The sequence below is a fragment of the Meleagris gallopavo genome, chromosome 6 (assembly GCF_000146605.3).
Source record: "Meleagris gallopavo isolate NT-WF06-2002-E0010 breed Aviagen turkey brand Nicholas breeding stock chromosome 6, Turkey_5.1, whole genome shotgun sequence".
Classification (NCBI taxonomy): domain Eukaryota; kingdom Metazoa; phylum Chordata; class Aves; order Galliformes; family Phasianidae; genus Meleagris; species Meleagris gallopavo.
In genome coordinates, this window is record NC_015016.2 from 17,461,868 (window position 1) to 17,486,068 (window position 24,201).

A 24,201-nucleotide genomic window follows, 5' to 3' on the forward strand; every position below is an offset into this window, starting at 1 on the left:
AAAAAACCTCTGCTCTCAGCTCTTCCAGCCCTAAATCTCTCCTGAGTAGGATCTATTTTCAGATTGACAAACTGCATGGAGATATCATCAAATGTACTTAACTAGCAGCTAATCTGTACTTAACCCTGGTCATAAATAATGCTGAAAAATTAAACCACTGGGCTAAAGCAATCTCTTAGAAAAAAAAAATTATATGGGGAAAATATCTGAAAGGAAAGCTGTCAAACTAATGTTGTGTTAGAGCTTTACTGTGCTTGACCTCAGTTTGCTTCCAAGAATTCGCTATTCAGTAGGTTACACTGTAATTAGACCCCCAAAAAATGCTTACATAGGGAACTACTCTAATCCTTATAGCACACTGCTTGTTTTGAATTACTGAACTATATCACAAATTGTGCTATACTGCCTACACACCACACACACACCTCAGGACTTTCATCCTGACTCAGCCTGATGATGGTAAGCAGCCAACTGGGTTATGCAGTCAGATGTCAACACAGTCACTACTCTAAACATCACCCATAAAAATCAATAGTGTTAAAAGTACTTTGCAGACCTTTCATAGCGTTAGCTTTGTATTTTTAAAGTACAAATTGTTCCTTTGTAAGAGCACAAAGATTGAGAGGGCCATTTGTCTTCACATGTATTCAATGTACACATCTAGACCAGCAAAATCCAAATTAAAGTATGAAAGGATAATTTTTTAAGATCTTTACTTTTTGGGGCCCACTTGTCCCACGTTGACCCTCACACAGATGACTTTTCTTGTCTGCATCCCCACAGAACAGGTGGCCTCCCCATTCCAGCTGGCAGAGGAGTTGAAAGCAGACACAGATGCATCCTCTATGCACTGTCCCCATGGGCCTGTCTGCCAATGATACACAGTGCAAGAGTGTTCGTTACAGCTGCGTGTTTCCTGTAGTGCACTACTATTTGGACACTGTACTCCTCCTGGAACAATAAAACAGGGCATAAGTTCATGCAATAGGAAAAAAAAAAAAAAAAAAGTAAAGTGATTTACGAAGATACAAACAAATAAACAAAAATTTATGAAATCTCATCATTTCAATCACATGAATTAAGTGTTGTTCTTTCTTCCTCATCTGCCCAATCTTCACTCTGGCAAACTTAAGTTTGTAGACCACACAGAACAAACATATTTGGACAGTAAATGTAAATTCAGATTATGAGGATGATAAAATAATCATAAATAGTATGACACACTATTTTACCTAATATTTTTGGGTTACTCTACAGCATTTTTATTTTGTGGTTGTAAGAGAGAACACAGGAAGGCTCTAGGCAGAAGAAATGGTTAAATGTGCTAGTTATGTATGTCTAGAGACCACTGTTTATGTCTAATTCATGGATCAATTAAAAAGATTTTTGAAGCTCTTGTCCTAGTTCCCAGTGGATATTCATCCACGTTACGTAATTACCAAAGTGGATGGCACAGCTGGCAATTTCAGGTCCAGAATGAGATAACAAAGGCTGTTGCAGGTTAAGATTAAAATGCATTCATGTGTTCATAATTGTGAAGAAAAGCTCAGATAATGCTATCTTTGTTGCACCCAATTTTAGATGAGTTCAGTTTCTTACATTCAAACAACTGAAAGCTAATTTAGCCTCCCAATCCTGGATAAGCCAAGAAGAGGACCTTCTTACCAGACTTGACCTAGGAAACTAAATAGGTTCTACGATATCTAGCACTGTGAGTACAAACCATGTTTGCTAGATCTCTGGTGCTACTACACACACAGAATCTAGGTTTGCGAATTTACTTAAACATTCAAGAACAGAACTCCTATACCCTGGAAAATCTACTTAAAGATTTCTTCCCTAAAGGACAAGAACAGCCTTTAGAAAGGAAAGACAACTGAAAGAGGAGCTTTTTATAAGCTCCTGAGGATGAAATATACATTTATTTTCTTGGAGAAGAAAAACACATCCTCACACCAAGCACATGTCAGGAAGCACATTAGCTTTTATGTCCTGTCACTGAAATTTAGGTTGCCCTACAGACATGCAAGGGGTTTTAAGCACTTATCACTGGGAGTGATTAAACAAATAAATAAGTATACCACAAGAAACAACTCCTTCAAGTACTCCAACACCACTATCACAAGACGTGAAAATGCTTTATACTCTAAGTTACTTTTGTGGAACTTTTAGTTTTGCAGCAAACATGAGGAAAAGGATTATCTAATGAGATCACAGGATAAAATCCAAATTCTCAATTTTTTTCCATGGGAATATTTTAAATTTCTGAATTAAGGCTGAAAAACAGTAATGCAACTAAGAAACTGTAAATATCACATTATTTGAGAAGTCACAAAAAGGACTATCAAGTTTTGTAAAAGGGGATTAGAAACACCTTACAACATGTGAATGTGACTGAAAAACAACTAAAATTAAGTTGGTTTTGGCTCAAAATGGATGTAACTTATGTCTACAGAATTGCTTTAAATATATTTTAATACACATAAAACCAAGAAAAAAAAACTATTATTTAACTTTGGCCAAAAAAGGGAAATAGAAAAAGAAATGGTAAAACAAAATTATCATTACATAGAAAGTTCCAAAAAGTCATTGAAGTAGCTTCCTTCAGGAAATAAATATCCTTCCAATTATCACCAGCAGATAAGAATACAAGCAAGGAAATGGAAATGAAATATATTTTGAGAAAAACAAGAAAGATAGTACAGTCCCCAAATATTTTGTATAGGTGAGAAGACTGATCCACAGAAGAAGGAGACTAAGCATGTTTCTCTAGTACAATGAGTAAAGAAACAAGAATATAGAAGGGATTTTTTTTAAAGTAGCTACACTGTTTACTGACATCCAATGTTACCGCAGAACAAACACATGGGAAATTCATAAATTCAGGAAAATTTGTTAAATTAAAGGTTTATAGATGGGCAAGAATTGTTTATTCAGGAATGGATTTCATAATCACCAGTTCCTAAGAGCATAAATTGAAAACTTAGAATCAATTTTGACAGCTATGCAAGACAGTATATTCATGCAAAAAAAAGAGTGACGCTGATTTGTAAATAAAAAAATGGGAGTGTGAATGTCTGCAGCTCAGTGGGAATCCAATTCCATTCACATAAAAATAATATTGAAAAAAACTGTAACAAATGAACAAAATGTGGAAATACAATTGCTGAAAGATGATATAATTATCAGCAGGAATAAATATTATTAATACCAAAAACATAGTATTTAAGTATGAATAAGTGTGTCGTTCTCTCCAGAAATACAGCATTTCCTTGTGCACCCTCAAATTAAGTACACTAAAAGAAGAATAGCATGGAAAACTGGCACTTAGAAATATCCTTTATAACTTCTGCATAGGGGAAGAAGATCAGTGCTGCTCAACTTCAAGAATCAAATGAAGACAGGTTTGATAGGAATATAAAAAACAATGAATATTGCAGGAAAAAAATGGTTATGAGAAAAAGGGACAAGTGACACTAAATACATTTTATATAAATAAATAAATAGACTGTAAACTACTCCTTTGCCGTATTAAAAATGATCATTTTGAGGTATAAAAAACAGTTGGAGTTGAAGCATTTCTTTATTGATTTGAATACTTTGGCAAAGCACATTTGGAAATGAAAGGCTAGTTTTTACAGAGTTTTACTTATAAAATAGTACAGTTAAGATGGTAGCTTCTTGGAATGCTTTAAAAGACTTGTCAGAAGCATAGCTTGCTTTTCTGCCTGATTAAAAGCTCATCAGAAAGACATGTTGCTCCAGAATATTCAAGGATTGGATTTTATAATCCAGTGTGAAACTGTCTTGATAACTTATAAATTTTAAAATGTCTAACACTTTTTAAAGCATTTAAGGATCATTCTTATTAATCGTTTTGCTATCCCTCATTTTACAAATGCATGTCATTGTATACATGCATTTCAAAACAGCTAGAATGAAGTCAAAGTTTGAGAAAAGAGATGTGAATGACATTTCTCTTGTAATTTAGAGAGTGATTTTTTTGCCACAGGAATAAGGTAGGCGCTCCTTGAAATAGTAATGCTTCCTGAAGACTGACGTGGTCATTGTGTGAAGACTACTTCTATATAAAATGTCGATGTTGGTACATAACACTTGTTCCAGTCCTGCAGATATTCACACGTTCTTGCATGTCACATATTAAATATGCAAATCAAGATGAACTTTAAGAACAACTCTGAGAGACCTCTCCTGTAATTCATAACAGGACAGAAGTTTGGGTGCATCTATGGAAAACAAGAAGTTTGTCCTCAAGTCTTTCCTTGCAGATGACTTGAATCCCAAATCTCCAACACTAGGCAGGAATATTACCTGGGTAATATTCTGAGTAAAAGGAAGCACAGTAAGATCCTCTCCCTAGCTTTCCTTCACACACAGGTATCAACTGACTTTGCAAGTCTCGCTTGACAAATCATGCTTCCCACCCATTTCTAAAATTATGTATTTAATGTATTCACATTTCAGTTGAAATCAGTTAAAATTCAAAGTATCCTTGGCTTATCCAAAACTGATCCTTGGATGAATAGGGAATTTGTTAGGAAAATCATTACTGAATTCTCTGTTTTCAGATTTAACTACAAAATGCTGTTATTTCAAGACAGACAAATACAAAAATGAAAAACAAATCCAAGAAGTACAAGAAGAATAAACAATTTCAAAAGCCCTAAGTATAACTTCTTTTACAGCTATGAAGTTAAAGCACAGGAATTTTAACAGTAATAAAATTTTAAAGCACGTCAATCAGAATTTGCCTAGAGTTGAGAAGAAACTCCTTTGACCCAGCTATTCCTTACAGGTTCAGTAAATCAATCTTGTAGATATATGAAATGTATGAGCTACTGGCCTATCGGACAGAATACCTGATTAGATATATGACGGACATTTTATGCTACCTAACTCAGAGATGTATAATAGTCCGTGACATATGAGGTCATCCTGAGTAGCCTTTCTGGCATTATACTCTGGCAATCTATGAACATACACTAGCCACAGTAAGACAGTGGCATGCAGGCTGTAATGCATAGGGCACACGTATAACTGCTTTAAGAATGTTTCAAACAAAAACGGAATGAAGAACAGTTTAAGTGAATTAAGATTTTTTATTTAGATTCCTTTATTCTTTGCTTTTGATTTTTTTTAATCTTTATTTTCCAAAATCAGTTTCATATTTTCACTACTGATAAAAACTTGGAAAGTATCCACATTCATTTTATGCTAATTCAATATACAATCAATGTAGATCCAATATAGAACATACTGAATGTTCTATATTGAACAAACATATGTTAGTTAGCATAACTAACCTTTCAAAAAAAATTTAGAACCCATTTAGTAGTTTTTAGTCTGAGGACATGGCTTGCACAAATTAGTCGTAGAGCATATTACTAATTATATAATACTACCTGTAGCAAGAAAAGAAAATTTAAAATAAAATATATGTAGAAAGCTGAACAAAAATAGACAGACACTATATTTGAACAAGGTAGGCTAAGATACCATTACTAGACTACGTATGCAGAACAATGTGATGTACCAGGTAACATCATTACCTTTGCTATTATTTTAAATTTGGAGACAATGATTTCCCTGAGTTTCTTATCCTGCCATGAAGATGTAGGAGGGCTGCTCTAGAAGTAATGGCTCTGTTTTATTACGTTGGTCCACACTGTCAGAATTGGATGTTGGTGGTGTGGCAATAGAGGCCAAACCTTCCCACCATTACATGTTGTTGCTGTGTGGCAGACAGCAGCAGAGAGGCAGTCTAACAGAATGGTGTCTGACGTGGAAGTATGTATGAAGCAAAGGCAAGGAACTGAATTCCTCCTTGTGGAAAAAATGGCACCCATTGACATTCACCAATGCTTGTTAAATGCTTATGAAGACTGAACAGCAGACGTGAGCACAGTGAGGCAGTGAGCAGTGCAGTTAAGCAGTGCAAACAGGACTGTGAAAGACCAGCCATGTACAGCTGTCATACCATGAAATGAAGAGAATCTCAATCAGCTTATCCACAGAAATCACTAATGGTTGTGACTACGTTAAAAACCAGTGTTTAGTAGGTCATCTTCTCTATTTGATAGTGCTATTGTGTTCATTGTATCTGCTGTAGTTTCCATGGAAATAGATAGGAGACATTACTTTCAGAGTGACCTATGTATATCTAGCACCTCTGGAGAATATATTCAGATAACACTGAGAACAGTGACACAAATGAGTTATTACCATGGGTACGCTCACAGAGAGAGAAATTTATAAATAGTTTCACCCTTCAAACCTTCAGGTTGAGGACAATGATCTCAGAAGAGATATCAAAATTGTTGTTTTGACACCAGTTTCCACATGGATTCATCTCACAAACTATATAAAATGTTCTCATGAGGAGACTACTCCCTCTTCCCCTTTCCCTGTGGGTGCATGTAAATAATCCCATTCCAGATGGGCATCAGCATGATGCGTTTGATGCTCAGTAGTGCATGGTTTGACCACATAGAAGAGAAATTGTTCTGGATAAAAAAACACTCATAAGAGCACATACAGCAGAAGTTAGTTTCTGGCTGGTGGAATAGGCAGCATGGGGCTGGAGAGGCAGTCAGTAGAAAAATGAGTTTAGTCATTCTGTACGCTTTGAACTTGCTAGGTTTGTAGACTGAATTATCCATGACTAGCAGTAGAATGAGTACAATCAAGGACTCAGAGAAAAACCTGGACTCCATATGCCATCTTAGAGATACATTTAGACTATTTATAGGTTGGCAGTAGACTTGCACATTCTTTCATTAATTAATGTACAATCCTGATGTCATAGGGATTGTATATTTGTACACAATTTAATTATACTTTTTAATTGTCCCATAGTGTTCTGAATTAGAACTCCCAAAATCATGGCTATACTGTACACAAATTACTGTAAAAAATCTTCTCTAGACTGGTCTTACTCTTCTACCAGCCATTCAAGAGAAAGTCCAAAAATCTAGAAGAGAATACATTTGGGACTGTTTGCCTGAATAGAACTAATTGTTTCAGGACTCAATTTTAGCACGTAAGCGGCATTATTAGTCTTATATATGACAAGTCTTGACTCATGATTCACAATTGCACAAGACATTTAGAGCATTTTCAGCACCAGTAATGTGCATTTTTTATAAGCTCTGAATAGAACCAAGAATTGCACTTTAAAAAAAAAAAAGCGCAAGTTAAGCTTCCTTTTTATAACAGCAGGATACAGACTTTCAGAAACATGAATATATTCTATGCCACAGAGCATAAAATGACCTGCCAGCATCAGCAATGCAATCAGTGTTTTATGTTTTGGAAACATGGCTGATATCTTATGAAGTTTTGGAGGTTAAAAGTCATTCCATTAGTTCTTATTCAGCAAATGACTAAAAGATGTAAGAGACTTATGGAAAAAAAGAGGTGTACTGGCTCTGGCTGGGATGAAGCTGACTTTCTGTACAGCAGCTTATACAATGCTGTGCTCTGCACATGTGGCTAGAGCTACTGTTTTGGCAGCTGCTGAGCAGTACTTGCACTTCAGCAAGGCTAACTCCCAACCTCCCCTAAGTCAGGATGAGCAAGAGATGAAGCAGTTGACCCAAACCAACATTCTTATCATTTGACATCATGTTCAGCAATAAAAGTTGGGAAAGGGGAAAAATGGGAGCCCGCTTATGAGAACATAATTCAGCCTACGCTTCAGTGCTTTGCTGCATTTGTTGTCTTTTCTATTATCCTGAGATGCGTTAAGTATCAAAATCAGAATAAAAAGAGTACTTGTTTTAAAAAAGAAGCATAAGAACACAGAATCATTTTCTGGATTAATTCACATTTCCACTTGTGTGGCATGGTATTCAGGATGTTAAATTTTTATTTCCAGTAAGACTGCATAAGCATATGGAAAATCTATTTTCCTGCCCTATACGGAAAAGCGAAGAGCATGTAGTCATATTTCTGTTTACGCTACACTCTGAAAATGCAGCTTTGTATCTCCCTCAAAATGAGTCTATTTGACACAGTATGAAAATTTAAAAAAGAGAGAGAAAACATAAATGCATTTTACTTTGTAATTTTAAGAGCAGTTTTACTTTGTTGCTTACATTCATTCAAATAATTTATTATTTGTATCGCCTACTAAAATGAGTGTAATTCTCATTGCCCCTTAACAAAGGTCCCTTTCAGAGAAAAATTTGAAAATGCTTACTCTGGTATAGCCTTTTTGAAATTACCTGAATTCTGTCAAATATACAGTATACTCTTGGCAATTAAATTAGCTGCATTTGCAAAGAGAGAGGTGTTTCAATGTATGACGCTTATTCCATTCCTTCTCCATTTGTCAGAAAGGTTCTTCACTATTTCCATATCTTCAATAAAAGTTGTTGGAAGTATGAAAAATTATCAAAGAATATATATGAACCTCTACCCAAAACCTTGTCATTCTTCTCTTTCATAATCTAGCTATATTCTTCTCTTTGCAATTTGCTTCAGATGCAGAATAAGGATCTTGTGCATGAATGGAAACTATACACAAGTGAGGATTCGTAGAATAAAACCAAATGTCTGAGACTGATAAGGAATGTCTCAAATGAACATGAGGCAATCAACGTCATTTTATGGCAGTTTTACATTTGAAGGCATTTCTTTGGAGGTGCTTGCCTCCAAATGGAAGTGCCAAGGACTGTTTGTTGGATGAAGACTTGGTCTGTGAGCAAGTGATTCCAGATTGATATAGGAAACTGAGAGATATACCATTGTATTCTGTGAAAGCAAGATACAAGATGGCATCTCCCTGCTTCCTGTTACATGCTGACTTAAATTTACAAGGTCTGGAAAATTGGGAACCAAGAAGTTCCTGCTGAGATCCCGAAGTCAGAAGCTGTCATTCCAAAAGAGGAGGCTCAACTGCTCTGGACTATAAGAGTTTGTACTGTTGTTGTTAGTCATCAACTGATTAACACTACCTCGGATGACCTGACACTACTGAAGATCAACACCTGACACCAAGACACTACTGGATTGAGGAGTGCTTTGCTTTGCTGTGTTTGTACACCAGTCTGTCTCTTTCTCCATTTTCTATCTTTTCTCTTTATCTTCTTTTATTTTTTCATTCTTTGTAGTAGCCATTGTCTTACCTGTAATGCCTATTAATCGTAATTATCGAATTAGCCAACTATATCTCCAATTAGAGTATTAGTTAACAAAGCTCTTAATAAATGATAATTGATGTGTATTATTAATCTGAGTATTGGATGACTCCATCTCAGTAGCAAGCCCTTGCTGACTAGGGGAGGCGTGACTCAGGAGATAGAAAAAGATTCACCTCCCTAGAAACCTACCAAGTGAGACACACAATGAAATTTTGCTATGTATAAAAATGTTAATGTGGTGACAGCAGTTACCTGTTCATGCTAATCTACAAGAGCCATTTGCTAGCAACCGAAACCATTAAAACTTTCATCCCTTCAGCATTTATATTTGCCTTTTTGCAAAATTGGACCTATCACCTGATTCTCAACAGTCATATATAAATATTTTTCATTGCAATTCACATAGAGTAAATCATTTGCATTGTTAATAGAAAATAGGAAAAACAAATATTTGAAATCAAAGTAGTAATTATGTGTAAAGCAATAACAATGAATAATAAGTAACATTAACTGACAAAATAAGTTTCTTCTTTAAAATACTTCTAGCTATCATGATTGAGTTTAGAATAAACATTGAAATAATATTCTTACTGTTTAAAAAGCAACAACAACAACAGTTTCACATAATAATTTGTTTCTGTTGACCAAGTTATTACTTCGGCATTACAATAATGGACAAATATTCACAATCAGACAATAGTCTGCAAAAGTATGTGACCTTACCTTCACCTGCATATGCCAGAATTGAACGGGCACGCATCTGCTTTCCTTCTGTGGTTTTGCCGGAGCAGGTGTGTGAGCAGGAGGACCACACGGACCACATGCTGAGCACACAGTCCTTTGGGCATGGAGCTTCACAGACAACAGGGATTGGGTAGATAGCATCTCTGCACAGCTGCCTGTCAACCTCTTCTCCTGGGAAAGAAAAGGCCAGTAGCAGTCTATCATTTGTTAAATTAACTTAAAATGAGCAATGTAGCCCAGATGGGCACACAAATAAATTAGATTCTGTTCTTCTATATAAACAAGATAAATAGATTTCTTATTACAATGACTTGTCTCCTCTCCCTTGAACATATTCTAATCTAGCTTAATTTGATATTCTGCTGAAGCCTGGGTGGTCTTTAGGCTTTAGCTTTGTTATTATATATTTGATTTGAAGAAAATCCACATGTGAAAAACAGAGTATGTAGTATACCTACAGAAAATAGCAGGTCTATAACTGCATATATCACCTCGTCTTCATCTACATTTGTGAGAGAAGGGGAAAAGTATCATAACTTACAGATCAACCAATTTTATAAACTACAATCTATAATTTGAATCAGACCTATGTCTATTTATATATTATTTATACTTAAATATATAAATATATTCATAGATAGATAGATAGATAGATGTGAATGTGCAATTTAAAGGATAAATACCGGGAGTTGCAGTGAACTGCAATCAGAGACTGTTGCTTGGTTATAAATACCTTTCATTAGGCAAGTCACTGTCACAGAACTATAAAAAGATTTCAGCATTTATATTCTGTCACATCAATGTACATATTTCATTGTAATAAAGAAATCCAGACTAGTATAAATTGTTTAATGAAATACTCCTTAGCGTTTAAGTACAAGTACTGCTTTTATTTTCAAGAAAGAAACTGCAGGAAAACCGTATGAGATCTCTCTGCATAGCATCCTAATCACAAAGTACTTAGTTTTGTAAAGTGTAATATCACTTCCTGATCAAATCAGCTAATATGCATTAAGTGAGCAATAAAGGAACAACCATGTATTCAGAAGTCAAAATGTCTCACTGACAGTGACAAAAGGCTCAGGATAAATCTTCATTTTGGAGCAGATGAGAGAAACACTGAATTAAGAAGAGAGATCTTTGGATCCACTGTTTTAGAGTTATCACTTTGTTATCATACAAACCAATTACAGAAATCACTGGCAACTAGAAGCACTGGGAACTGAATAAATCCAACAGATAATGTCAGTTACAAGGAGAACTTTGAAAAAATGTCATCTGAGAGCACATAGATTTCTGAAGCCCTTTTAATCACATACAAGCTGAGCATGGAAAGAGATAGTCTCACTTATAAATAGGAAATGTTTTTCTTTCCCTTAAGTTTTCTGAAAAATATACCATTTCAAAAGCATCTAAAAGTCATTTGCGTTACATGATCTTTGTCACACTTAGAGCAAAAAATGTTATATTGAGATATGATTGTCTATAGAAATGTTACTGAAGGGTAAGTGATCTCAATGGAACTGAACAGGACTGTATAGCATAGTATTTGTAATGATACATTATGTTAGAATTTTTGTTTTAATACTAATGTCAACAAAAAAACTCATCAAGATTTGCAATGGAAATACATCTTTGATACAACTGAACATTTGTTGGAAATAATCAATAACTACTCTATTCTTTAATGTTAAATATATCAGCCAGTGACAAAAGCAACCACCAGGATTCTGAACAGCTAATTGGAATATGTGAGCAAAGTCAAAGATCTATAAATACTACTTTACCAAAGCTTCAAATTAGCCTTTTATTTCTTAACAAAGTAATAAATTCATAAAACAGTAATCTAAACAGAATCTGCAAGATTTACAGAGTCTTAAAACCTCTCAGATAAGAATCTCTGACAGCCTTAATTTTCAACAAAGGAGGGTTTCCTGCCTAGAAAATGAGAATGACACGCTGTTTAGAGTGAAGTACGAGAGCCAGGAGCAAACAGCAAATTTCTTTTCCAAAGAATGAAGCTAGAAAAAGGATGAACTTTACTCTCAGACTGTTCCATCTTGAGGTAATATTTAAGAAAGTAAATGCTACATTCACCTTCACATCTTGCAAGAAACACTACTATTACAATATCAAGCTTATTTATCACCCACCATCTAAGATAGCGTTAGTACAAAAATCAAGCTGAATTTTGGGTCAAAATGAGAAATTGAGTAAACATTAGTTTCAGCCTGACTGAATGTTTAAAATGAAAAATCCTTCACTCCCTCCCAAATCAAAGTTCTTATCTTTTTCTTTTACAGGGAAAATGTTCTAGAAATATATAACTTGCATATGAGCATTTATTTTTTGTCAGCAATCCAATTCTTATCTGACAAAGGCAACAGCACAGAAATGCAGCTGGAAGGAATATTTTATAATGGGTATTTCTTCAAGGAAATATGGTATTTAGATTAAATTGTTTCTGACATTTCACTAATGATTTTACGAACAATTTGACCTTTATTAACTTTCTTATAAAGTACATAGTGTAGTCAACTACTAGGAGCCACTCAACCATATGCTGGAGCAACACCAGTGTAAAGGCTAAAGACATGTGGAAGAAGTCCTATTTGGAAAAAAATTTCATCTACTGTCTAATGTTTTATTTGAACCTTATGCATATACATTTATGTTGCAAAAGAGACAAAAAAACTTCATAAACATGAGTCAAAGGTTGCTGCCCTGAATTACTTGTGTTTTAAGCAACAGAATGGCAAAAAAACACTAAAATCCAGAATGAGGAAAACGGAATATGAAATAAGGAAACTGTTCACCACTGAGTAGTTGATTTATTCATTAAAATTTCGAAGTTAGAAGCAATCCATCTTTAGAAACAGCGTTTATGTAGCTGAATGGTATTCTTCTCATGTAACAAACATATTTTGGGCTAAATTCTCCAAGCTGCACTAACTGCATGCAGAAATGGCAGGAGGCAAAAGAGGCTATATTCAAGGATATTAAATGTCAAAAACTATTTAAAACTTAACTGGGATTTTTACATATTTGTACCATCAGTAAGGACTGCCAATTGCTTCCTTGAACTACTACACTGGTTCCAACTAGACAAAAAACTAAAAACACTCCTTACAGACTTTTTTTATAAAGATCTTCTAATTTGTGTGCATGCACCAGAGCCATGAGTAAACTACTATTTGATTAATTAAAAAAAAAAAGAAAAAATCTAGACTTCCAGATAAGCAAATTCTTAGTGATTAAAGACACATAGGTTGTGATTAGCAGACAAGAGGAACTGGCTGTTTGTAAGTATCACACTATTTGTATCACAGTTCTTGTTTTATTACATTCACTAAGAAGATACCGTATGCAAAAATTTGGTTTAGATGCTAAAACTTGGGCTTCAGTGTGAACAGAATGTTCCATGCAATCAAATAACATCATTCTTTTATTTTTTATCCTGTTCATCTGTCAAATGTGCCTTATATTTATGTTTCTTGTAATATACTTTAAGATCTTTTCACTGTGAAGCATTCTTCGAGCTAGTAACACTTGAGAGACATAGCAGGAAACCTCGATTCTTGTGTATCTTTTAACATGATGCATGCTCCAGTGCACAGAAAAAAAACTGCTGTCAGATTCTGACTTGTAGTAAATGGAAAGGTAAGTGCTTAACAGAGGGCAAAATTATTTTAAAGCCTTAAAACGAACAGTAAAATCACTGCTGGATTCAGTGAGGCATGGAGTACAACCGGGAAAAAGAAAATCAACATAAAAATGTTGTTGGGGGCCTACACTGTAAGGTACTTATTTTGGTCTCAGTCCTCTACCATCAACTATAGTCTCTGAAAGGCCAAACTGTAATAAAGTCAAAAACAACGATAATAAAATCACAATAAATGGGATAAAACCAACAGAAAAGCTTTGAACATTAGTACTGTAAGTGATGTATAATCAGTAAAGGAAAAGAATATCACACAGTGGTAATACAATGTATTTATTTTCATGTAGTTATACTCTAAAGTTTGTGAAACAATTAATGACAGCAACGGAACCTTAATGCTAAAACTGCAGACTTCAGCATCTGCACTGCATAGTCAAGTGTGTCCAAATTTGCTAATGCTTCCCTAAGAAAATAAAAAGGGCAATATCTTGTTTTCATGGTTTCTAGTAGTCATAAGTGATAGTCTGTTTTTAAATACAACGGATCACAGGAACTTAGTGTTACTTTTGTTTTTAAATCTACACATTGGAAATGAGAATGTAAAATATAAAAAGGATAAGCAGTTCAAAGCAGAGTACGATCTGAATGTACTGTTTATACAAACATTAGGGAATATATTGTATTGTATATATGTAACGATACCTGTAACTCTCTCAGCTGATGCCTCCATTACAAGTTTTCCTGCCTTGACATTAACAATGAAAAAGATGTAATCCACAGGAAAATTTCTGGGTGCCTAGAATTCTTGGTAAGGTTATCCCAGAGATTTAAGCTCCACTTTTGGGGGTGAAGAAGGCCTTGTCACTGCTCAGATTACTTTGGTAATGCCTCTCAGCAAGGAGGCTTCCTTTTTTTCAGCAAGAAAATGTGCAACTAGATCATACAATATTAAAATTTATGATTTTCCTTCCTTCTCTGTTTAGAAAAGGAATCAACATGAAATTTTTTTCTCTGCCTCTTTTATGGCTTTAAAAGGTTGAAAAAAAACCAATAAGACTGTTCTTTATCTTGAATTTTCACAAAGTATGCATTTCTCTCAGATGAGGACTAATATGTGACTCTATGCTGACTATTCAAAACTCAGTAACAGGTGGTCTGCAGTATGCTCTGTTTTTCATACTGAACTAATAGAATCAGAGTTGGAAGGGACCTTAACGACTATCTAGGTCCTGCTCCCCCACAACATTCAGGGACACTACATCCATCAAATCAGGCTGCCTGGGGTCCCAGCCAACACAGTCTCAAATGCCTCCAGGGATGGAGAATCTACAGCTTCTCTGAGCAGCCCATATCCATGTCTCACCACCTTCTGCATAAAGAAATTATTCCTTTTATCTAATCAAAACCTACCCTCTTATACTTTAAATCCATTACCCTTTGTTCCTGCACTATACTTCCTGACAGAGACCCTCTTCATCTTTTCTCTTTTAAGTACTGGAAGGCCACTGTAAAATCTTCCCAGAGCTTTCTTTCCTCCTTCTTTTTCCCCAGCTCTCAACTCCAATTTGAGCATAATTCTCCACTAAAGAGTTTGTGTACTCTACAGTTTTATGATTTATTGCATTATTAATTATTTACAAAGATAATTTGACTATAAGAGGGGGAAATATATATATATGTTAAAGTTTCTTACAGTTATGAAGTGTCTAATACATCTCTTTTAGTTACAACTCTGGAGAGAAAATAAGCAAGAAAATATCAACTGCCTTGAAATTACAAGTACATCATAAATACATTAAAATAGCATCAATCAGAAAAAGCATTAATAAGGAACTTTTTTTAGCTGACGTTATTCAAAAGTAAATATGAGAAAAAAATCAGGCAAATCACTAAAATAAGAGAACACATTGAAACTTGTACAAAACTGAAGTTCTATGTAAGACTTCCATTATCAATAACCTTGCCTGCATGTTGGCAGACTAGTCTAATACAAAATGGGCAATTCTTCACAACTACAGAAAAGCTGTTAAAATCATCATTAAAAATAATAATTTTTCAGATGGTAGTTAAACACCCAAATAAACTAACATCATTTTAACTTCTAGTATGACTGTATTTGTTTCAAATAACTCAAATATTTAAGTAATAACCAGTTCTCAATAAAGGAAAATCCCTATCTGCCTCACACGAAACATCAGAGCAATTTAGCCTTTCCTTCTAAGCCAAAAAGCTGCAGTTCTCCAATTTTTTTTTTGTTTATATTGATCAGAATTTTTTTAGCATTTCTTTTTTTTGTTTTTTTTTTCTTACACAGGAGAAACCATCCGAGGAAAACTGTCTTTCTCACAGCACATGTCTCTAATTAAAACATATACACTACTGAAAAAGGCTGACCCAGATTTTCCTGCAGGGAGAATTTAGAATTTAATCCCTGCAAACCTAATCAAATAAGCCCTGAAAAGGGAAACAATATTTACATGAAATTCATAATTTACTGCCTTGTTAGGTGCAGGAATCTTAAATGAGAGTATTTAAAGGAAAAAAAAAATTGCACACACAATGGTACCAGAATGACATACCAATTTTTTTCAGTTCAATACTTTATATATACTACCATACTTTGATAGGCATAATGAAATTCTTAAATGTTTTATTAATCCCAACAGTATTCATAATATCCTGACAGTGTTTATTCATATCTACTCCAAAGATAAAGCATGTCAACGTAAGCTTTAGTGCTAGTAAAACAACAGCATCCATAAAAAAATAGCAACACCACATTCGCCTATTTAATTCTTTTCTATTCTAGTGGCAGGATGACCAGCTGTCAAAAAAACCATCTCTCTGCACAAGATAGGTTGACAAATTGTCAGCAACTTGAACATTTTTAAACCTCTCTAATTATTGGACATCAAGCAATGTAAACATTTAAATTACGTTGTCAATATATTCCACTTAATTAGTTTCAAAGTATTTCAATAAACTCAAAGTGAAAAGACGGGTCCCTTCTTTATTTTTATTTTCTCCCTGTCAAAAGGCACTGAGGTCCCCTTCTGCCAGGCTGACACAGAGTCTGAAGGGGTTTGCTGCCTTCTGGGAGCCAAGATCTGGCACACTGCCAAGAGAAGTGCAGCATCTTGTCAAGAACACAGACTACTATCCACTATTGCTCTTTCACATGGCATGAATGACACTGGAAGGTGGAATATGGCAAAATCAAAGACTATAAGGCTGTGGCAGTGCAAGTGAAGAAAACTGGTGCCCAAATTATCTTCCCTTCAATTTTGTCAGTTGAAGGAAAGAAGGAAGCCAGAAATAGACAAACAATGCACATAAATTCCTGGCAGCGTAGCTGGTACCAGCACCAGGATTTTGTTTTTTATGACAGTGGGACTCTACGTGGAGATTATAAACTGTTAGGGAGAGATGGGATCCTCTTATCTAGAACAGGCAGGGCAATCTGTGGCAACAAGATGTCCAGCCTAGTGAGGTGAGCTTTAAACTGAAGGACTTGGGGGGTTGGGTACAAAAGGGGAAACTCTCATGCCATTGCATCCACCAAAGGAATATGCCAGGCCAAACAGAACAGTGACAAACGTCCCTTAGCTACCTGCTGTGACATGATCCAAAAGACCAACCACCTCAAGGGCGTGTATAGCTATGAGGGATCCTCTTGCATCCATCAAGTGATACCTACATCCTCTGTCTCTTTTCTTCCCCAAAGTGCCTGTCTACCAATTAATGCAGCATAAGGAACAAACTGGAAGAATTATACATCTGGGTGTTGTCAGAGGGCCACAATCTCTGTGATCACAGAGATGGGGAGGAACAATTCACTAAGACCAGCAAGGTGATGTAGAGGAGTTGCTCTTTATGTGAGAGAACAATTGGAACGTATTGAGCTCTACCTAGGGATGAATGATGAATGAGTGGAGAGCTTACAGGTGAGAATTAAGGGGCATGCTAATATGGATAACCCTGCTGGGGTGCTTATTACAGGCTGCCTGATTAGAGGGAGAATGTTAATGAGGCCTAGAGATAGCTGGAATTAGTCTCGTGATCACAGGCACTGGTTCTCATGGGGGACTTCAACCACCCTGATATTTACTGGAAAAGCAACGCTGCCAAGCACACATCATCCAGGAGACTTCTTCAGTGCTTGGAAGATGACCTTCTGACTGAGGTGGTAGAGGAGCCAATAAGGAGAGTTGCTGCTCACCATATTGTTACAAACAAGCAGAAATCTGAAGGCTGGCGGCAGCCTAGGATTCAGTAACCATGAAACAATGGAGTTCATGATCTTACAGGGAAGAAACAAGGCAGTAAGTATGGTTTCCAACCCTGGACTTCACGAAAGCCAATTCTGACCTCTTCAAAGACTTACTTGGAGACATCCCATGAGTGAGAGCACTGGAAGGTAAAGGGGCCCAAGAGAACTGGCTGACATTCAAGCGCCACTTCTGTGCATCCCTAGGAGTAAGAAATCAAGCAGAGATGGCAGAATACCTGCATGGATGAAAAAGGAATTCATGGAAAAATTCAAATGGAAAAAAGCGTATGGAATAGGTCAGGCTCCACGGAAGGAATATAGGAACAGTCTCTGGGAAGGACAAGGAATGCTAAGACCCAGCTGGAATTAAGTGTGGGGACAGAGGTAAAGGACAGCAAGAAAGGCTTCTTTAAGCATGTCAATAGCAAAAAGAAAACCAGAGAAAATTTGTGTCCACTGCTGAATGAGGTGGGTGTCCTGGTAATCTCCTTTATGAAGAAAGGCTGAGAGACCTGGAACTGTTCAGCCTTTAAAAGAACTGTCTGAGGAAGGAATCGTACCAATGCATATAAATATCAAACAGGAATCAAGTGGATAGGGCCAGGCTGTTTTCAGTGGTGTCCAGCAACAGAACAAATAGCAATAAACACAAATTGCAACATAGGCAGTTCCATACGAACTTGAGAAGGAAATTCTTTACTTTTGAGGGTGACAAAGCACCAGAGCAAACTGCCCAGAGAGGCTGTGGAACTAGTTCTCAGGAAATATTTAAAACCCACCTGGACACATTCACATGTAACCTACCTACTCTAGGGAACCTGCTTTATCAAGGAGTTGGATTAGATGATCTCCAGTGGTCCCTTCCAACCCCTGCCATTCCGTGATTCTTATAAAGCAAAGATTACTGCTTTCAGTTCTATTGCTTAGGTAGCTAGCTGGTAGTTCTAAGTATTAAATCACTTGGTAATTCCCTAATCACGTCTTTCTTGCAATTGCTTTTGCTAAGTAGAATTTGCATTTAATTAAGTATGTCTTAATTAGTTGATAGTTAATATTCTTGAAGTCATTTTCTTCTATGAAGCCTAAATAGAAATGGCACTGATTTTGATGAAGACAAATACTCCAATGTTTCTCACATCTGTTGGTTATGCAAAAATGTAAGAAAGTTGCTCTAACAGTTTAATGATATGAACATACTGTTGAACTGTAAACAGTTGTGTGCGTGAAAATATACTGTCATTTTGGTTTCAGTGAAGAATTTCAAGAAATATCAAGAAATATCAGTACTCCTTACTAAAAGAAAAGCGCAGTTGAGCCCATTATTAAAAAAAATCATCATGAATTTCATAAACAGAGGGATTTTTTTAAAAATTATGTGTCAGCACAAGTACATAAACCTTCATATCATTTACACTAATTGTGACTGCATATTTAGAACTGCAACACACAGGGAAGGCCATTGATTCCTCCTTCACTGTGCAAATATTAGGAAATGCAAAGACCTTCAAAAATACAGTTAAAATTTAAAATGTTTTAGACTTTTATAAAGCAAACAATTGCAATGGAAAAAAAAAACTATCATGGCAGGAACAAAAGCAACCCAAAAGGAAAATAGCTGGGAGTTTGGAAACCCACCATATCACATTTCTTAAAAGAAGGATTATAGCATGCAAACATCTTGAGGGAAAAAAAAAATCTGAGATTTTCATTTCTTAAACAAACATCACATTTTCCAGGCATGTAAATGTAGAACACTAATTTTACAAGCATTATTAACTTCTTGATGATGAATGACTATGTACAATCTTAATTGAGTATTCACCTTAAGCAAAAAAGAATTCTGAGTAGTGTAAAGGTAGTGACTTTAAGAATCCACACAGAGATAGGAAAGTCTAGTTCCAAGTAAGTATGCAAACACTTCTGTTGCTTCTATGTAAGTAGACTAGTACATTCAACCACTGTTCCTCAGCTCTAGTTTTAAATGCTATCATGTTTGATATCCTTCCTCACAATACAACGTATTAGCAGATATGTAGAAAGAATGCAGATACAGGTAAGACGCTTGTAAAACACAGGTGATTAATAGAAAAGCTGAAATATTTGAAAACCATTCTGCTGCTGACGTTCTTGTTCCAAAAAAAATCTTTCCTGTCCTTTAGTTCATCCAAACTTTCAGTCTCACACAGTTTTCAAGAAAAGTGATCCTTTGCTAAGAAATCAAGTTTAGTATTCCTTAACATATCAGGTAAAGGTAAGGTATTGATCGTATACACAGCTGTTACTTCCACAGTCAAACTCAGAGTTAACGTTCCTTACTTTGCCATAATGAAAGTCACAAAAGGACTACTCTGAAGCAAAGCAAGAATGTGTATACTTTTTTCTTAAATTGTTTCAGATAGAAAACATCTTCAGATGCACTTGGGCATAAGTGATAAAAATAATGAACTTGCACATTCATCTGCATTATTAATGCCTCCAGTAATCCCATTTTCACGTCTGGTAACAGAAAAACATATGTAATTCTCTTTATATTAGAGTCATCTATCAAGATTAGTCATGTAGATGCAGTCTAAATTTGACAGAGAGAAATAAAATGAGGGAAAGGAATAGTATTTCTTTATTCAAATAATATGTTTCCAGTGTAAAATGCAGTGATGTCTGTCACATATGTAGGAAGGTCAGACCAAACAGCAATATGAAAAAAAACAATATTCTATAACTACATTAACTCAGATATTTAAAAATACATTAACCTGAGATACTTGACTGGGAAAAGAAAGCCATGATTTGTCCTTTCACCACAAAAATGCAAACTTATTTACCCTTGAATTCTTTACTCAAAGAAGATTAAAATAAGAATGGAGAAGAAACTTCTTGTCATCTTAAAAAGGAGAACATTGTGGCAGCCATATATTCAAGTTTTACTTATTTCTTTACCTTATTTTTTTCCACTATTCTTTTCTAGAGTTAGTCAGGTTGTACTAAATTATATATGTTTCATCCAAAAATGTGGAGTCTTCCAGTTCTGCATATATTTATATACAGAATTTTTTAACTGGTTGTGAGAGGTGTGTGTCAGTTTCAATTCCACAAATCATACACTTTGCTACACATGAAGTTTCCAATAAAAAGGAAATATAATTATATCATTTTTATAAATGAGTTCAGTTCCTCTACTGTACAGGTGGAGGCAAAACGAGGCTGACCTCCAGTGCTAACAGCGCCTTAATATGTAACGTAGCCCTTTTATCTTCCATACAGCATGGTAAGTTACTGAGAAAATACAGTACATATTTTGTATTATGCACACTGTCAAAGATTATCTTTACTAATGTAGACAATAACTTTAAATTTTTCACTTGTTCTAATACCATCAAAGGGCTGCATTTGAATAGGCTATTGGTAATACTATGAGTCTGACTTAAAAAAAAAAAAAAAGACATCTAAATAGAAATACTGAAAATCAATCCAAACTAAAATACGACTTCAAAGGAGATTAGTTGAACTATATTAACATTTTGCATGGCTATCCTTGTTCAGAACGAAAGTAAAACATCTTAATAAACAGAGTTTAGGCCACTTTAATTTTGAATAAGAGAATTCACATTAATATTAATATTTTAATTGCATTTAATATAATTTATTTTTGTACCTAATTCACATACTTTCCAAAGTCTCCAAGTAAAGAAGGCAAAGTAAAAAAAAAATCTGAAGAATCACAGCATCACAAAATAGTTGAGGTTCGAAGGGACAACTGGAGATCTCTTATCCAACTTCTCAGTTCAGGCAGGACCACACACAGCATGATACCCAGGCTCATGTCCAGTGGCTTCTGAAGTTCTCCAAGGAGCAGACTACACTTCCTCTCTGGGCACCTTGTGCCAGTTCTCCATCACTTGCACAATATAGAAGCGCTTCCTAAGGGTCATGGGGAACTTCTTGTCTTATAGTTTGTGCTCATTTCCACTTCTCCTGGCAGTGGACAAAAAGCCTGTTCTGACCTCTTTGCACCTGTTCTGACATCTGCACCTTTGCATCTCACAGCAGAAGTGCTTCAGCCCCTTGATCATCTGGGTAGCCCTCCACAGAACTCCAGTATGTCCATGTCTGTTTTGTACTGAGGGGCCCAGAAATAGATGCAGTACTCCAGATGTGGTCTCACCAGTGCTCAGTAGAGAAGAAATCACCTGTCTTGACCTGCTGGTAATAATGCAGCCAAGAATACTGTTAGCTGCCTTAGCCGCCAGGGCACATTACTAACTCATGTTCAAGTTGATGTCACCCAGGGCTCATAGGCACTTTCCTGCTGAGCTGCTTTCCAACTGGTAATTCCCAGCATGTACTCAATGCCAATGCTTGTTTCTTCCTAGGGTCAGGTTCTTTGGGGTGACAGCATGACCATGGGGCATATTAACCACTCCCCTCTTGCAAATTGACTGAGGGTGCATTCTACTACATCATCTAGATCATTAATGAGGATATTAAACAGGACTGGACCCACTGCTGGCTTCTGAATAGACTGTGCCACTGACCAGTATCCTATGGGCCTGGCTGCTCATCCAGTTTTTGATACACCACACTTTCTCCTCATTCAGTTCACACTTCAACAGGTTCTCTACGACAGTCTTAGAGTGAATGGTGTCCAAGGCCTTTCTGAAGTTTAGGAAGACTATATTCACTGTTCCCCCTGACCCATTAGACCAGTCATTTCATTATATTAGCTTATCAAGTTGGTCAAGCATCACTTCCCCTTGGTGAATCCATGCTGACTACTCCTGTTGCCTTCTTCCTGTAGTCAGAAATGGTTTCCAGAATTAGCTGTCCCATTACCTTCCAATGGATCAAAGTGAAGCTCACTGGCTCGCAGCCTGGGTCTTCTTTCTTGCTGTTCATAAAGATAAAAGTGACATTTCCTCCAGTTTTCAAGCACTTCACTGAATTAACATGATTGAACAAACATTAGAGTACCCTTGCAACTGTAACTGCCAGCTCCAACAGCACCCTCGGGTGCACTCACTACCAAGGATACAAAGATGACATGCTTTTAGCAGAAAATCAGCGGCACTTTTTAGTTCAGCACGCCCTTAACCCAAGAATACAGTTCAGTATTTTCAATAAAGAGCCCAGCAGAGTATCTGCACATTTCGTAACAAGAGAAGTAAGATTTTCCTACCTCTTGATTGGTACTTGAAGCATTTTCATAGTTCATTTGTTACTGTAATTTTACTAAATATGATAAAGAACAGAGAATGCAAGCATATTGATCATAACCAAATGCAGTTGCCTTCTAGCATCAGATAAGCCAATCATGCAATCTTGATATGAAAGAAAAAGTAAGTTTGATGACAGGCTATGGTGCTATTGAGAATAAAATCAATATTAGTCTTGGGACCAAACGAAATCAATACGTCAGACCAATAGACCATTTGAAGCAGAGTAGAGAAGAGAGGAAAACTGCTGAAAAAGCTGTAAGGAAATAAGAAAGTGCAAATCTGGAAGATCAGATCTCTTTAAAATTTATAGCGTATTTCTAAGAACACTTGACAACAACACCAATTCACCATAAACAGATAAAGGCAATCTCAAGATTATGTAGATTTCACCATACCCAACCACAATTTATAAAGCAAGAAAAAGATTTAAAAAGTATGGGTTTAATAAATAAATCACTCAATTTGTTTGTAAAGTGTTACAGAAATTTTACTGTGCTTAATAGTGGAAAAAAAAAATGTCTTTGATTCTAGAAATATTTGCAGTGCAATTTTGAACACCGGTAATGGATTTAAGATGTACTGATTTGAAAACACAAAATTAATCTATTTCAGAATAGCATTATATCTGTTTGTTTATAAAATGAACTGGAATTATTTCCCCACGGGTATCATCAGATTTTTAAATGCTTCAGAAATGGACAAGTAGAGAGCTATACAGTTTTGAAAATTGTAGCATTTTGTATTATTATAGACATTTCACTCTTCCCTCCAATGACTGAATGGAGAACAAGCTTGAGAAAAGCTAAGGAATGTCAGTGTTTTCAATCAAAAACAACTTAATTCTGATCTTCTTCTAAATTTGATTAACGTTCAGGGATCTAAGCTACAAACAGAAGCATGAGAAGGAAACAACAGGCAAGACTACAAAACTGTAGCATGAAAAAAATGTGACAGCTACCTTAATATCCATAGAAAGACAATGCTTGCCAGTCAATCCTTTCAACTGTCTCTACATTGAGATGCAAATCTTAATATTTTAGACAATTACCTAAAAATGCCTATTTTTGAAGAAACACTAAATATCTATAACTTATGATCTTCAAGCTTCTAATATTCTGCATAAATATGAATTTTGGAGGATACTTTCAA

At 35.6% G+C, this 24,201-nt stretch overlaps 1 protein-coding gene across 1 annotated transcript in view; it reads right to left on the minus strand.

The window, feature by feature from the left end:
- The window catches only part of LOC100544134 (thrombospondin type-1 domain-containing protein 7A), a 106,562-nt gene that overhangs the window by 19,492 nt on the left and 62,869 nt on the right, over window positions 1-24,201 (minus strand). Inside the window, exons 8-9 of the mRNA XM_019616756.2 lie at window positions 9,888-10,079; window positions 717-951 (exon numbers count right to left, since the gene is read on the minus strand). Coding sequence (XP_019472301.1) covers window positions 717-951; window positions 9,888-10,079 — 427 coding nt within the window. The remainder of the gene's footprint in view (window positions 1-716; window positions 952-9,887; window positions 10,080-24,201) is intronic.